A 16,714-nucleotide genomic window follows, 5' to 3' on the forward strand; every position below is an offset into this window, starting at 1 on the left:
GGTCATTTAGCAGATGCTATCATAATAAATAATAGCATCTGTGATAATAAATAAAATAACCCTATTCTCATTGGCTGGTTGTATCAATTTACATCGGATCGTATGTGCATTAAGCGGCAGTCCGTTTGTGCACATGATTTTTCAAATTTGCAACCAAAATAGGGGTTCCCGAACCACGGGTTGAAAACCCTTATATATATTACTATATATAGTATTCTTCAGTGGAACTCCAATGGTAGGTACCAATCGTTGGTAGGGCAGTGTGTTACGGAAAGAGGTGAAGTGCTGTCCCCTACTGGATATTAACAGTTACTGCACCACCAAAGATAAAACGCCCACACACCATTGTCATACAAAACCAATCCCGGGCTTCCGTATGTCTGCGCTGCACACGTTTGTTTTTCAGTGTAGATAATTATTTATATTATACTTGCTGTCTAGCCAACATGTAACGGCTTTCAGTGTTCAAAATAATTATTCATTGTTGAGGAAAAATACGCCAGTCCTCTACTGTACTTCGGAGCTAACGTCAGTATCACATTGAGAGTAATTTAGTGGCTTGCTAGAGGGCTAACGCGTGTCAGCTAACGTCAGCTACAACAGCTAGTTGAATACAGCAACCATAGTGCTTAACTGATTCATATATTTTGTTGTCAAATTTACTAGATTTCCTCTGCTGAACCACCTCAAGTCTCACCATGAATGTTACCAAGAGCGGTTATCGTGTTTTCTCGGCAAACTCCACTGCCGCATGTACAGAACTGGCCAAGAAGATAACAGAGTAACGTTGCAATGATTTTCTATCATATTTAAGAAGCTAATACATTTCTATGTAAACATAATCATCATGTCACTCGGTTGTCTCTATCATTTTGGAAGGCTTAACTGTCATCGGTTCATAAGTTTAAAGGCTAGCATATACATCCTATTCATTTATGTACTGCAACACATGTCTGTAACATGGAACCTCAAGTCCCAGATAACTAATGCAGGGCATAACCTTTATTTTTCACGACTTTCTTTTGTTACTTCTTTATTAAAGGGTGTAACAGTAATGCCATACTGTTGTTTACAATGTAACATTGTACTTGACTGCTTCTCTTATTTACATATTTATATATATATTGGAGATACTGTACTGAGAATTATAGATTGGTTGCAATGCTGAACTACCAACAAACCCCATTATTTGATTGGCCCGAAATGATCGTTCTATGCCATGACCCCACAGTTTAAAAACTTTACACAGAATATGCATTTCCCTTCCTGTTCTGAAATCATAACATTGCCTTTGAGCTACGACAATAAGGAACGTTTAAGTATTGGCAAGCAGCCGTTTACAACTTCTGTTTTGATATTTTTTCCCCACAAAGGCGTCTGGGAGTCGAGTTGGGCAAGTCTGTCGTCTTTCAAGCATCGAATAGAGGTAAGCAAAAATACATATTAACTAGTAATACAATTGTATTGAAAGTGTTTACTCCAAAACAAGTAGGATAATCATGTAAATTGAATGGATAATGTATCATCCCACACAAAGCCAGATGGTTAACAATATGAAAATAGGCTTCAATTACATTTAGTTACATTGTTTATCGGAAAGTGTATTTGTTCCTGGACACTATGTGGGCAGGTTGTTAGTAGTTACCCGCAGTAAGTAGTGCTCTTGACAGCGTGGCATTCCCAGGGTTGGAACATAAGTTAATTAATTCCTCGCACAAAAATAAACAACACCACTCACCGCACAGTCAAATTGTTCATTGCTGAAGTAATGACATCATTAGCCAACCGTCTAAACAGTTTTTGATTGAGAAATATGGCAAATTGCCCCGACCACGATAATGGGCCACTCATCTGCATCTTCAATCTGCAGCCTTTTCAATGTATTAACTCATCTCAGACTAAGCAAGGACATCAGGATGTCTTGTGTTGTTTTCTTGTATCATTCGTACAATCAATAGTGGATGCACTGCTGAATACATGGAACTTGTTGGAACATTAGAGGGAAGGGCATGAATGGTAGTGTTATCCCCTCTACTGCCGCGCTATCGATGCTCTCTTAATTCCTCTCTTGCCAATAGCACACATTTGGAGCACCCTGTTCCACAAAAGCTTGCTTGTGTCATTTTTATACAGTGCTGAATAATGGCCTATTGTTTTTTCAGTTTAGTCAACCTTGTTATCATGTGTATGAATTCACTGTATGTCGCTTTGGTTAACAGCCTCTGCTAATTTGACCAAATGCTTATGACGAACGTTACATCACTAGCCTAGGTGGCAGGGCATTCACTTGAAAATTGGTTTACTGTGATTTGTTAATGTGTTTCCTCAGAGACAAGAGTGGATGTAAAAGAATCGGTCCGTGGACAGACAATCTTCATCATTCAGACCATACCACGGTGGGTTACAAACAACGATAAACAATATATACTGAAACTTTACTTTAACACATTTATCAGCATCATCAACAGCAAACCAAGTCACTGCAAACAATTTCCCAATGTTAGCTTTATTTGAAGTATAATTTGTAATCTATCCGTAAACGTCATAAACGTCGGTGTAAATGCCTGTGTCCGACTTTCGTGTCCCATCACAGAGATGTGAACACGGCCATTATGGAGCTGCTAGTGATGGCGTACGCCCTGAAGACGTCCTGCGCTAAGAACATCATCGGCGTCATCCCGTACTTCCCCTACAGCAAGCAGTGCAAGATGAGGAAGAGGGGATCCATTGTGTGTAAACTCCTGGCCTCCATGTTGGCTAAAGCAGGTAGGCTACACCGGCCACTGAGATCAGGGTCGAACTGATTACCATTTTAGACGTTTGTTTATAATACCATTTCAGGGATCACTTTACATAAGTGTCTCTGTGTCATTGCTATTACACAAATACATAATTGCACTGAAATTAAATGAATAAGCAATGTAACGAATACGGCCGGGTATTGCCAGGTACCTCACAATTCAATTCCGATTCTTTAGGTCACGTTTCGATCGATTCCATTCGATATTGATCTCATTGCTTTGATATCGATTCAGCAATACGTGCAGATGACGAAATTTAGCTATTTTTGTAATTTGCAAATAAACGGAAATAATCGATTTAAAAAAAATTCTGAATCGATATTAAATCGAGAACAAATAAATTGCATTGCATTGATGAAGTGATATTTTTACCCAGCCCTAGTAATAATCTCACGGCATATTCTTGTTATGTAATAGGGCCCGACCGATTTATGGGCCTGCCGATTTAATCGGCCGATTACTCACCTTGCTAACTAACAACTTTAGCTGGAGTAAAAAATAGGAGATTGAATTTTACCGTACAACATGAAAGCACGCTCGCTCAGGCAGCTGCGCGCTCACCTCACCAATGTACACAAGACGCATTGTTTGAGCATGTTGTGCCTGTTTTTCCTTTAGGTCCCAGGCCATGTTAATTTGTTATACTGTAGAGACTCTAACGGTGAGACCATACTGCTCAGCACGCACGTGTTAGTCACTGCTCACGAGCGCAGTACATTGGGAGTTAGTTATTTATTTTACATTTTACATTACACTCATTTTTGACTGTAAATGTATTCTAAAACACTCAAAGGTTCTGCATTCAATTCACATATTCGTCAAAAGTGTTTAAAGTATATTTAAGGTATCAAAAACTACGTTTTATATGCTTTTTTTTTTTTTTTTTTTTTTTTAATCGGCCGATTAAATTGTAATCGTAATTTTTCTCTGAAAATAATCGGCATCGGCACTCAAAAATCAATATCGGTCGGGCCCTATTATGGAATAACGTTTTGTCACACCTTAGCATGGAACTGCTAACCTTAACATGCTATTCTATAATGTTATTACATGTAAGTACACTGAAACTGTTATGTAGCTTGTAACCCAATTTCAGTTCACTGCTTTATTTGTATTCACTTCAATGTTATTTCTGGCACCTTTCTTGCATGCAAGGATAATCCATGATATTCTCCAATCAAGGGACCGAAGTCAAATTCCTCGTTTGTTCGCAAACCTGGCCAATAAAGCTGAATCTGAATCTGAATCTGAATCTAGGCCTCTAGGCTTTGACTCTTTTAGTGCCTTAGGGCCCTTTGAAGCTTTGAGGACTGGATAGCTGTGATGTTATTCCAACATTTAACCAACTATACTTCCTTAAGGATCAAGTGAAGTTAGAACTGTTTTTTTGTTGTTGATTTGAACCTGGTAATGTGTCTCATTTGTTTGCCAAAGTTGTAATCTATGCCATTTTATCAATTACTGAAATAAGCCTGAAAGCAGGAGTGAAATCCTATGTTTTTGCCAGTCTCCGCCAAATAGTTTGTGAACGTTCTACTCTGCTCCAAACGCAAGTAGCGTAGCGTCGAGGTGTGTGTGACGTGTAGAGCTTCGCCTGGCCAGCGGTTGACTTCTGCATGCGAAAGAGGTTTAAGCCTCTCGGAACACTCGTAGTATAATGCAACGATGTGTTTGGAAATTTGATGTTTGCCTCCGCAAGACCCCTATAGTATTACGCTAATGTGTGGATGGTGAAGCTCTCTGAGCAGCAATTTATATTGATGTTCGCGTCCGAGTGAGTGTTTTTCAGACACATTGTTCGGCACACTCATCTACAACATTGCTCATACACAACGACGGTATGAAAAATGTAGTTCAAAGATGCCATTGGTCGTAACCATGGGGATGACACTCTCTCATCCCCCCCGCCCCTTTCCAAGAACAATCGAGCCAAAATGCTTCTTTTTTTATCAGTGTTCAAATTCCAGTTGAAATACTGACACTTTTAATTTGTCCCACTTGATTTTTTTAATAAATCATAAGAAATTAGTGAAATGGGGGCAAGGTATTGTGGTGCCTAGGGTGTACTGCTCCTAGCCCAAAGGGACTGTTTTCAATCCCCAAGTTTTGAACCTTAACTTTTATGCAACCTAACTAAACCCCCTCTCATTCTAGGGCAGGCATGCCGGCTCCCCCATTGGGATTAGGTTTACCTTCAAGCCTCACCTGTATTTGAATTCACTAGCAAGTCACTTGGTATTGTAGCCCCTGCTACATGAAAACAGTATTGTAACAGTAAAGAGGCAACACACCTAAACATGCTTCTGCATGGTTTTTCTTAATCCTTCTCACACACGCAATGCAACAGTGATGCAAACAGTTTTCAATTGGCCAAACATCCATAATAAGGTGTCATTACATCAAATGTACACTAGAGGGTGATTTATCAGCCATCTTTACAATCAAAGTGCCCAATAACTGGATAATAGATTGATAAATAAAAAGTCGCCCCTTTCTTTCCATACATTAACTGGTGAACGCTCTTCCTTTGTTTTGAATAGAATTGGAGTGCAACACTTTAAAAATAAGAGCAAGATTTCAATGTTTATTAGAATCAAAGCCATGCTAGGGAAGGTTGTGCTTCCATAGTAGCTGCAGTTGTCCCAAGCATGTGTAGGCCTGATTGATATTGTACATTGAAAGGGTATGCTTCATGTCTGATGTTCTCTCTGGTTCCGTCTGGAGGTTTAACTCACATCATCACCATGGACCTGCACCAGAAAGAGGTCCAGGGATTCTTCAGCTTCCCGGTGGACAACCTGCGCGCCTCCCCCTTCCTGCTGCAGTACATCCAGGAAGAGGTGAGCCGCCTTTCTTCCATTTTTATACATGAGTCGCCAAGCAAATAGTTCCGGACAATGAAATTCTTGCGACAAGCCCAAGTCAAGTTTAAACGAAAAAGCATGGATACAAATATACAAGTGGCCACAACCATAAATAACCTAATAATAAATATCAAGTCAATCACATGAATGATTTTTATTCCTCACTCTTGATATCTTTTCCCTCTCAGATTCCTGATTATCGAAACGCCATCATCGTGGCCAAGTCACCATCTGCAGCCAAACGGTAACCACCGCCCCACCCTTTTACCCTTGTGTATTCTGGCTACACTGTTTAGCTTAGCATATCGCACAGATAACTACACATGGGCCACAAGACACGTCTTGTGGCCAGTAGTTTGATAGTCCAAGTCTTTACCTCCAAGAGTCAATTATTGACCATACCCGCAAAAACAAAGTTGACATTTGCTGCAAACAGGGACAAAAGTCCTAATCTCATTGAAAATGGTTGGGCTGTATCAATGCAAATGTGAGCTAGGTAGGGGATTGTTGTTGACTCAGGGTCAAAAAGCTTTTCCTAAGGTGGGGCTTTCTGTCCACACCCTTAGCGCTCAAGGTATTCCTAGGCCCCTTGCCCCTTCCTTGATATTGAAACGGTATCGGCATTAATCGTATTCTGAAAATACAGTAGTCAATTTTTCAATACAGAAAAGTCAAAGATTTAAGAAGAATTGCACAAGGAAGTCATATTAACCATATCAATTGACCATTTTGGACAGTTTATTATTTCAATCCGGTTATGTTTTGATATTCTCTTAGTCTTTAAAAAAAAACATGTGTTAGGTGTGTCAAAACTTTTCGTAAATCCCTTAGTTTTGGATAAAGTTGTGTTTGACTGGTTCCAGAGCCCAGTCCTACGCTGAGAGGCTGCGTCTGGGCCTGGCCGTGATGCACGGGGAGGCCCAGTGCGCTGAGTCGGACATGGCCGATGGACGGCACTCGCCCCCCTGCGTACGCAACCCCACCGGACACCCGGGGCTGGAGCTTCCTTGTGAGTACACCTCCACCCCTGAGTGCTCACATTTTTGCCAGCACATAGACAGGCATGCAAGCTCATCAATAAAGCTAGTTTAAAACAGGGATGCCATGCCATGTGCTTTACTACTAAACATACAAAACATAACATTGTAGAATGAAATAATAAAAATAATTTACGTTCAATTTGTATTAAATCATAATGGATTATTTGCAATAAAGCGACAAATCATACATTTATTACATATATATAGAACTTAGAGATGATAAATAATAAATATGTACACTCATACCTGCATATAGACAGGTCTACCACTGTTGGCCAATGAGCATCAGACGTTGTATCTTCTCTATTATCATAGGCCCTCACTTTAAAACTATTCCATACCATAGGCTAAAATGGTGGCACTCAACCAACCAACCGGTATTTATTTTGTTGTAATGAGTATTTTTTTTTTTATATTAATTGTTGTCCGTACGCCTCCACTAAAATTAACACATACGTGTTCTGACGCATCGTAGAGCTACAGAATAACATGTATTATTAACTCTGGAGACATCCTAATACTACTAATGCTTATTCTATTAGTCCCGGCCCACAGGTGTACTAAAGTACTTAAGGTAGGCATGCAGATCTATTGTATATCGCAAAGTACACCTATTTTTGAAGCCCAACCAAAAGGAGAGGAACATGAGAAAAAAGGTGACACTGTTGCCCATAAGATGTATGCAAACAAATAATTGGTTGAAAGAGGGACTTGCAGATTAATATACCTAATCCAGGACAGATAGGGATCCTGTCCAATCAGAACCATGATCACTTGACCAGGTGTTTTATTATAAGCAAATACATTTTCTTTACATTATTATTGTTATGACTTATTTAGAACATTTCTATTTTAAATAGAGTTGCAACCGAGAACTCCAAAATCCTCCCATTCAGAACCTCCAATATGAAATTTCATCAGTATCTGATTGAAATATGAATTATTACTTTGCAATTGTTCACACATGAGATGAGTTGTTCGTTAATCCCAGATGGGAAATAAGGGCAACATAACTTTCGTTGTTAATGATTTCAAATTCAAGAAAGATGCCTCGGGCAAAAGGGTTTGCCTGCTAGATAAATATGCAAGCCGAAATGCAACCTAAGTGCTGGCTAATTAATGTGTGGCTTACTAAAATGCCTCTAAGTTGTGATGGGTGAGAGGATTTTCAGAGTCTTGGGTGTTTAGTTTTTTGTCTTTGCCATGTCAAGTGTTTTTTTTTTGTGTACTTGTGTTTTAATGTGGTGTTTATTTTGTTGAAAATAGCAGGCAAACAGCAGGCTCCGTTCCCTGGCATAGAGCTCCCAAGTATGACTGTAAACTCAATATACCTCCTACTGTGTCTATGAAATGAAATGATTCCTCTTGGAACTGGTTCCTCGGTACGTGCATGTACTGGATCAAAAGGTTTGGTTGCATCTTGTAAAACGGGCCTTGTGGACTCTCACGGAAAGGGAGGTGGCGACGCTCAGTCTGGACTTTGTTGCTCCTTGTTTTGTTAAGTACATACTTGTTATTCCACAATAACAGTGTAATGGGGGGGTAATGGAATGACAATATTTATTGGGTTTATCAAATTACAGACTTAATTTTATTTTGGAAATACCCAGCCTTTATTAATGTTGGGCGTGTGAAGTTAGAGACAAACTTGAGATGAGTTTATGTGCATTTTTGTGTTTCTATTTGTGTCTGTGCGCATGTGTGTTTTAAGACCCTGAGCACAAACAATAACCACAAACATTAATATAGTTGAATTGAACATCATCAAATTGAATACGATCTCAATCTCTTCCTAATAACCATTCGGGATCGGATTGCAAGTGACGAAGCACAGAAGCAGCACTTTGTTGCCGCCACACTTTCCCGAGACTCCACACCAATAATTCTACAAGATGACACGGAACCCTCTGATGTATCTTTTTCTTCAGAATCGGCAAATCATATGTGAACCTGGAACCATCGTTAATTCCCTCTTCCTTCCCATCTCGCCAACATTCCCATCACGCACCTCTTACCGTACTTGCTTTGACACCTTCCCTCCCTTGATTAACATCTGGCCTTCATTGTCGCATGTTGTGATAATGCTAAACGCATGCTTTATATGTTTGTTGTTTGGATAGTGTGCATTGAGAAACGTTGGAATCAGAATGAGGGAGCACGGATGAGAATGAGGCAGAGGGGATGGGTTGATGTGCTGGTATGGTTGAGATAAACGCTGCCAGCCTGGCTGGGGAAGGCTGTATGACAGAAGACTGGCTGTAGAGCACTTCTTGGGGCTGGCTTCGCTCACTGGTGGAGTGTGCGCTCTTGTCGTATGCGAACGCTTCTTTAGCCCTAAACTCAAGGTGAGCATAGGGGACAGGTTTGAGTAACAGGAAGTGGAAATTATCTGGTGTTTATGCAATGCATGAAGCATGCTAACTAAATATTTGTTTAACCTATAATTAACCAACCTTTGTTATAAATAAGAATCCAATCTCCTTAGCTTCCTCTAAACAAATGATAATGTAGGGAACTCAAACTACTTTTTGATTGGCAAGAGTAATTCCGATGTTGTCAAGCAAATGCATAAGGGTCGAAAGACTTCCCTCAATTTCTTTCCCACCCTAATTTTGAAGTATTGAGAGTTTTACTATCTGTGTTCCGGTTTTGTCTTTCTTGGGAGCGTAGGAATTTTTCAGTTTTTTTTAATAATACTAATAATACTATCATGCCATTCCTAACGTGGATGCTTTAATCTGCATTGTCTAACAATCCCATGAGTACTTACATTTCTTTGCTTTGATGGCCCCAGTGGGCATCGTACCCTTTACCCCGGTAGTGTCAATGCTATGCTTTGCCGATTTTCCAGCTTTTAACTGAACCAATCCTGGCGAAGTGTGCAACAGCTTCTGTTTAATGGGGAGGCCATCTCAGTGCATAAAGGAAGCGTATCGCTGTTAACCCTGCCCACCACGGCACCTGGCCCCAACGGTGTGTGATGGAGCTGTCGCAGTGTGCTCTGATTGAATGTGCTTAGTGTTAATCATGTGGCCTTGCATGGCATGTGTTGTGATGAGGTGAGCGTTTTCCTCTCTCTCTCCGAGCGTGGCCTATCCTGAGTGGTAGGTGGGGTAGAATGGGGGGAGGCAGGAGAAAAGACCACCTCTTCATTCCTGGGATTAGCAATCCATAAAACAGACCCAACTGAAATCACTCGCTAATCAGAGCTAATCTTCAACAGATTTTTTTCACTTTTGATATTTGTAATACTTTTGGTTTCAACCCATTTTACCCTAATCTACCGGCTGAGACCAGTGTTGGATGAGCGTGGAGTGGATCCTTCGTGTCTCGGCTCGGCGGTCCGGCTGCTAATCCATGTCTGTCTTCGTATCCCTAGTGATGATGGCCAAGGAGAAGCCTCCAATCACTGTGGTCGGAGATGTCGGAGGACGCATCGCCATCATTGTGGTAAGAGTCACAACTCCACCTCTTCTGCCAGCACAACTACTCGAATCTGAGCTTTATACACTCCACCGGGCTGTTATTGAGGAGGATTTCGGTCATGACCCTCTACAAAGCTGTTATTTTCGCTTATGCATATAATGCATGCAGGTTTAGCATAAATACATGGGTTTTTTCGCACAACCATCGATACAGTTTATTTGTATTTGGTCTGTCACACGATGTACAATGACAGACGATATTTCGGTGTATATCTAACCGTGCACGATCAAAGTCACTAAATTCTCAAATTTGTCAAAATCCTGCAGGTTTCACAACCCTTGAACTGCATGTGTGCGTTTATTATGGTGCATTTTTTTTTAAGACCTCTTAAGGTGTTATACTAAAATCCCAGTCACAAATGCAAAGAGTGGACCTTTGAGGGGGTGGGCTGTGGCCCTCAGGACAACATTTTGAACCCCTTTACCCCGCAGGATGACATCATAGACGACGTGGAGGACTTTGTCGCGGCGGCAGAGATCCTGAAGGAGCGTGGGGCGTATAAGATCTACATCATGGCCACCCACGGCCTGCTGTCTGCAGACGCCCCGCGCCTCATAGAGGAGTCCGCCATCGACGAGGTGAGCGCTTGTCTTCCCTGTTTTAGTAGACAAGAGTAACCTCTTGTTAAAGGAGAAATCCGGTGTAAAATGGATTTGCGATACGTTTGGTATGATAACGAGTTGGGATGTTCGTTTTGGAGCAAAAAGGCGCATAAAGTTGGCTGTTTTTAGCTGATTCTATCAAAACGATATAAACTTGAAACGATAGGGGCATGTGTTATGGTAAAAACTAAATCGCTATTTTAAAACCCCTTAAAAGGCTAGAAGTAGCCTGACACTTCTTGACACAACACGCAAGCTCTGTGTTCGTCAATCTACTTATCGAGTCTTAAAAACAGGATGGCGTCGACTTCTCCTTTAAGGCATGGGCAATGCCTCAACCTTGACTTGTTTGTTTATGTATTTTTACCCAAGGAGTTGAGGGAAACTATTTCATTATTTCACTTTAGGATAGATTTCTCTCTTCTCCCTGTTGATAATGTAATGGTAATTATGCAGGCTTGACTTAACTACCGTAGCTTGTTCCTCCACTTAAGGTAATGTTGAGGATGTCGTGTTCTTGACTTGATGAGGTATTAGTGATGACATGACTTTGACTTCAGTATCTCCTTATAGTCCTTGTTTAGGTAATGGTGATTACTTCAATTAGCTAGTCATGTCAAGTTTGACTTGACTAACTTTTTCCTAGTCATAACCGCTACCTTGAAATAAGCAACTGCCTATTTATATACATCTCAAAGTAATACATTTAGAATTGGAGGGATGTGGTCGGAATCCCCCCACGCTGTTTTGCTTAGTTTTCACTTCCTCAAACTCTGAAGAAACAGTAGCCTCATTCAGCTGCACCGTTGCCATACTGTAAGGGGCCGGGCTTAGCTCGCTGAGTGTATGGTATTTGGTCACCCATTTGGACACACAGCCAGCTGGGAAAATAGACTGGCTTGAAGGAATATAATCAAATCTATAGACTGAAATAACATGAGATTGCAATGGATTTCAAGCAACATCATTTTCCGATGCTTAATGCACTCCTTGATGACCCATCATAACATAATGACGGGTATACTCCGGTTTTGTGTTGTCCATCACATTAACATTATCCAACAACGCTATGAACCTCCAGGTGGTGGTTACCAACACAGTGCCCCATGAGGTGCAGAAGCTCCAGTGTCCCAAGATCAAGACGGTGGACGTCAGCATGATCCTGGCCGAGGCCATCCGACGAATCAACAACGGAGAGTCCATGGCCTACCTGTTCCGCAACATCACCGTGGATGACTAGCGGAGACAGAGGTAGCGGGTTGAGAGATGCAGCGGGAGCTGGGAGAGAGGGATATAAGAGAGAGGGGGGAGATGAGAGAGTAGACAACAGAGAGAGGGATATGGAGAGAGGCAGAGCGTTGAAGAAAGTGGAATGAAATGAGAGAGGGGAGAGACTGACAGCATAAAGAGACGGAGATGAAAGAGGGCAGCGAGAGGAAGTCTGTGGAAATGGCCAAGGCACACTATTGTCATGTTGCGTGTTCACTTCACCTCAAGATAAAATTTATCTAAGCTCTTAACGCTAAAGTTACCCATGATGCACTTACTTTCAATGGTCAAAACCAGCAACTGAATTGCTCTAAAGTAGAGAGGTCTCAGTGTTTGTGATTGGCCGGCAAAGCCAAGCTTTTGAAAACCTGAAAACAGCAGCAAGACTCGTAGAACGCTTCGTTTAATGTCTTATTAATTTACTCTAATATTTGGTTTCCCTCTATGATATCAGCACATACGAAGATTAACATGCTGTCTAATATGCTGACTCGCTACTGAGTAATAAACTTTCGACGGTCAACGAAAAGTAAAGTTTGTGTGATGTTTTGAAGACCTGGACTTTTGGCTGGAGTTCCTGTGTGCCAGATAAATGTTTTTCTTTCTGTTTTTTTGTTTTTTGCCCTTGTGGTTCAGGGATGTGTCTATCACTGTGACTTCACTTGGAGAATAGACTGCTTTCGCGACAAGCAGGGTCCCTCCTCTAATATCCACTTAAACCAAATGCTGTTTATGCACCAAATTCTCTTTCTTATTTTAGGATTTGCGTCATTTGGCACGTATGATTTGTGAGGATGTTTATCATGTATGGCGTCAATAATAAACACATTTCGATGTTTTTACCGGCTCCTGGCTGATATCGGTACTGAGCTGTCCTTGTACTGAAGTGATGTGTTTGTCAATATACTTGATTAAACAGTGGCTGCCAAAGCCAAGAGTGAATTCATGCTCCTTTCAAAATTGAGTTAAATTTGTAATGCTTTTATACATGGCTGCTTATCACTATTTCTACGCCAACCCGTTTTTCAATTTGATTGTACTTGCATGATATGAGCAATACAAAGTGCTGGAGGATAACGCATAAAAGCAAAATTATTTTTATTTACAATGTTGTTCTCAATGGAAGTATATAGTAAGGCAACAAGTAATGGCAACAATGACAACATACATCAACTGGCATCATTATTTGCAATACTATTACAACTATTGTTTGATAGGATTGCTAAAATATAAATGGGATTACCTGCTAAAAGATAAGTACAGTTTTACATTTGTTTAATAAATAGGGAATAGTAGTCTAGAAATTAAATGTATTGCCCTACCAGCGTCTATTCCATAGAAAGGGTTTTAGCTGTGTTTGGAATGTCTGCTTGGACCGGGAAAGCTTATTGTCTCAGGGAAGCTTATTTCACATTTGTGGAATAGCCTTGTATGGATGTATTGATTCTACAATTATGTGTATCGGTCTGTTATATAAATTACTGAAAGATGAGTCAATAGCGTTTTGGTGTTGTGCTCTAAAAGCTCTTTGTGAAAGCAAATTAAATCTTTATTAAGAAATTAAGTGAGGAAGAAATGATCCCATCTACATATTGGAAAGTTAAATCAATTAAGTATTGTTTGAAAAGGGCAATGCTAAGTATCTTTTCAGGCCTGGTGGCAATCGAGATTCCTTGTACAATCCCCACTGTACACAGTTTGAAAATGAAATATTGGCTTTGATTATATAAACACAGTAAGCAGCACACGGTAGGCCTACCAAAAATACTTGTTTTATTGTATTATCGTGTTCCTAGTCAGTAAAGTAAAGTGAGCTTGGTTTTAAATGAGGCACACTTTCTGTCAAACAGACGATATAATTCCTATCTACTAGGCTGTTATTCTCAAAAATAACGCTAGTATACTCATGCATAGAGGAATATAATTATTTATTTATATGATTACAATTTCTCATATTTCTGCATTCCTCTAATTATATGATTAATCCATCCACATGCAACTCGTTGCCATGTGAATTTCAAACAGTTTAGCCTGTTGGTACTCCAGCTGCAGTTTAGTGACGCATCGTTGAAGTAGATCTGAGCACCATAACCACCAGTCCACCACGACATTGCCCCAGACCCTGTACTTGTTCCAAACATCTCAGAGGTTCAAGTAAGCCTGAGGAGCTTCGACCAAGTCCAGGGGCAGAGACACTATGGGGCCTAAACTGCAGAGAAACACAAAGACATATCGACGTCAAACATGATAGTTTTGGCCTTTCTACTCCTAGGAGTCATGAGGAAACGCATAAAAGATTTTAGAAGTTGTCCAGATATCAAAACATATTTTTTTTTACTTACAGCAGGGTTGTGTAGTAAGGTTGTCGATTCCAACCAAAAAGGCGCCATATAGAAAGATGCCTTACCCCTTCCTTCTGTGCCGTCATTGACTAAATTGACAAGTCGCTTTGCATAAAAGCATCTTTCAAACAAAACAAAATACGAAAGTCTGCTAAATAAACAAATAGTGACTAGCATGTTCTTATAAGTTAAGCAGAAAAGGCTCTTGTCCAATACCTGAGCTTGTGGCGTGACATGCTGCCGTGTGTCTGGGGAGAGAAAGGAGTGTTTGAAATCAGGAGTGTGGCTAGGACGGTCGTGGCAGCTGTGAGTTAACCTCTGCAGAAAGAGGAAGCAGGCACCTGACAAGCACAGGTCACTTCCCTCTCGGAGGTGAGGGTAACAAAGCACCTTGTTGCTATACATGGCTCCAGAGAGGAACCGTTACTGCCTGTCTGTCTGCCTTTAATTCCATTTGCCTGGGTGTCGGCCTCTCTTCGTCAACCGCTTCTAACTGGCCTGGCAGGTCAATCAGTCTGCCTCTCCTTAGTCCGTCCGTCTCTCCATCTCGATTTATCTGACTTTTTCTCTTCTGCCTGCCTGTCTGTCTCCCCCTGATTTCATTTGTCTCTGTGTTAATATTTAGTCTTTCGTTCTGTCTCTCTTTGTTTGTCTGTCTGTCCTTCAGTCTCTGTTTAGTTCAATGAAATCCTCGCCTGTCTGTCTGCCCTTTACTCCATCCGTGTTCATATTATGTCCCTACACCTTTGGCTCTATTTGTCTTTCTCTCCGGCGTCTACTATCATCTCCTTGCCTGTATGTCAGTGTGCCTTTCTGACTAATATTCCCGCTGTTTATATTTTCTGTTATACTGCTCTCTCTCTCTTTATCAGATTGGGGAGGGGTTGAGGTTGAGGGGTTAACGATGTTTATTCCGAGGTAAAAAGGCACTCAAGCTAATTCACAATAGCTTTATTTTTTTTATTTTTGCCACCACAGACCTTGCATGTCACGATAGTGCTAATACTCACTCCATGTGTTGATAATGGTTCTCTCTGTTCCTCTGGTGGATGCCCACGCACGCATGCATGCGTTCATATAGGTCCAGGTTTGGTTAGGTTTCTACCTGCTGCAGGCATGACTTTATGAGGTGTTTTCATTGGTTATGGTAAATAGCAGTGGCGTAAATATCGACGATGCAACCGTCCCCCCCTCTGAAGTCCCCCCTCTGAAGTCCTGTCGAGGGGCACAAAATAAACATTTGCACCCGGGCATATCACCATGATGTTACGCCAATGGTTATAGTCTCAATAGTCTAATCAATATACCTTATTCACCAATGAACACACATTTACACACCTTGCCCGGAGCTGTAGGGGGTTGGATGTCCTTCTGAAGATCACTCGTTTTAGAGGATAGAGTGAGCTAGTTGGAGACAATCTGCTCTGCTTAAATCTAAATTTTAACAAATTTTCTAAAGTTGCTTCTTCATTACAATACTTAATGGCAGATTATGTGTTTTGCTATTAGGGGGTGGTAAAACCAAATGGAGAAATTGACTGGTAAAATTATCCACAAAGTGAAATTGCAGTTTTATTGTTTAAATATAATTATAATATATTTATTTAATAACTGACTAAATCATTTAATTGATCTGGTCATTGATACATTTTCTGGGAAAGGATCAACATCAATGTAAAGATCGATGTGTTAATTATTTTTTACCTCTGCCAAGATTTTGCACGAACAATTAAAACTGTGCATATCCTAATGTTTTTTTATTCAGAGTTTGAACATGATTGCAGTCAGGACACCAAATAAGATATAAGATTGTACTTTATTAATCCCAGACAGAATTTGTGATGGTCACCTCTTTGTGTAAATTAGTGTTAAATTGTTTTTTAGTTAATGTAGAAGATGTGAGATATACTAGTACACACGCAGTGGTGGAATGGCCGTCAAAACTATGTGAATGAATATCGAACCTATCTGCACTCGTACAACACAACCCAAATAGGATGTTTATGGGAAGTTAAACTATAATAAAAAACAACACTGTGCGGTAGCATAACTTCATGATGCATTACACGGTTCAAACCATGATTGCTGTGTTGCCATCATGCATTCTATGTGGCACCTTTCTTTTTTTATGCATTAAAAAAAGACAGAAGATAGAATAGATAGAATATAACAAACAAATACACTGGCTGCTCTAACTTAGAAACAGATAAAAATGCATATTCAACAAAACGTACACAATACATGCAAAGCCCTTTCAAAGATATCTTTCACAGGGTACAAAAACAACATATTTAACTCTTAACAGAATAC

General features: G+C 40.4%; 1 protein-coding gene across 4 annotated transcripts; it reads left to right on the top strand.

Annotated features, from left to right (window-relative positions):
- Window positions 1-330: 330 nt before the first annotated feature.
- On the top strand, window positions 331-14,921 carry LOC130373092 (phosphoribosyl pyrophosphate synthase-associated protein 1). 4 transcript variants are annotated; one of them, XM_056579351.1, is made up of 12 exons: window positions 331-374; window positions 667-781; window positions 1,374-1,426; window positions 2,330-2,396; window positions 2,594-2,766; window positions 5,526-5,641; window positions 5,854-5,909; window positions 6,529-6,674; window positions 7,972-8,013; window positions 10,085-10,155; window positions 10,623-10,769; window positions 11,875-14,921. In XM_056579351.1, exons 2-12 carry the CDS (start codon window positions 699-701, stop codon window positions 12,031-12,033), a joined length of 1,113 nt encoding a protein of 370 aa, XP_056435326.1. In that variant the 5' UTR covers window positions 331-374; window positions 667-698; the 3' UTR covers window positions 12,034-14,921. The 4 variants fall into 4 exon arrangements, with proteins under 4 accessions (XP_056435326.1, XP_056435336.1, XP_056435346.1 ...); XM_056579361.1 differs by having other exon boundaries at window positions 354-407; XM_056579342.1 differs by lacking the exon at window positions 331-374 and adding an exon at window positions 381-528.
- Window positions 14,922-16,714: the final 1,793 nt, after the last annotated feature.

This window comes from Gadus chalcogrammus, chromosome 2 (genome assembly GCF_026213295.1).
Source record: "Gadus chalcogrammus isolate NIFS_2021 chromosome 2, NIFS_Gcha_1.0, whole genome shotgun sequence".
Classification (NCBI taxonomy): domain Eukaryota; kingdom Metazoa; phylum Chordata; class Actinopteri; order Gadiformes; family Gadidae; genus Gadus; species Gadus chalcogrammus.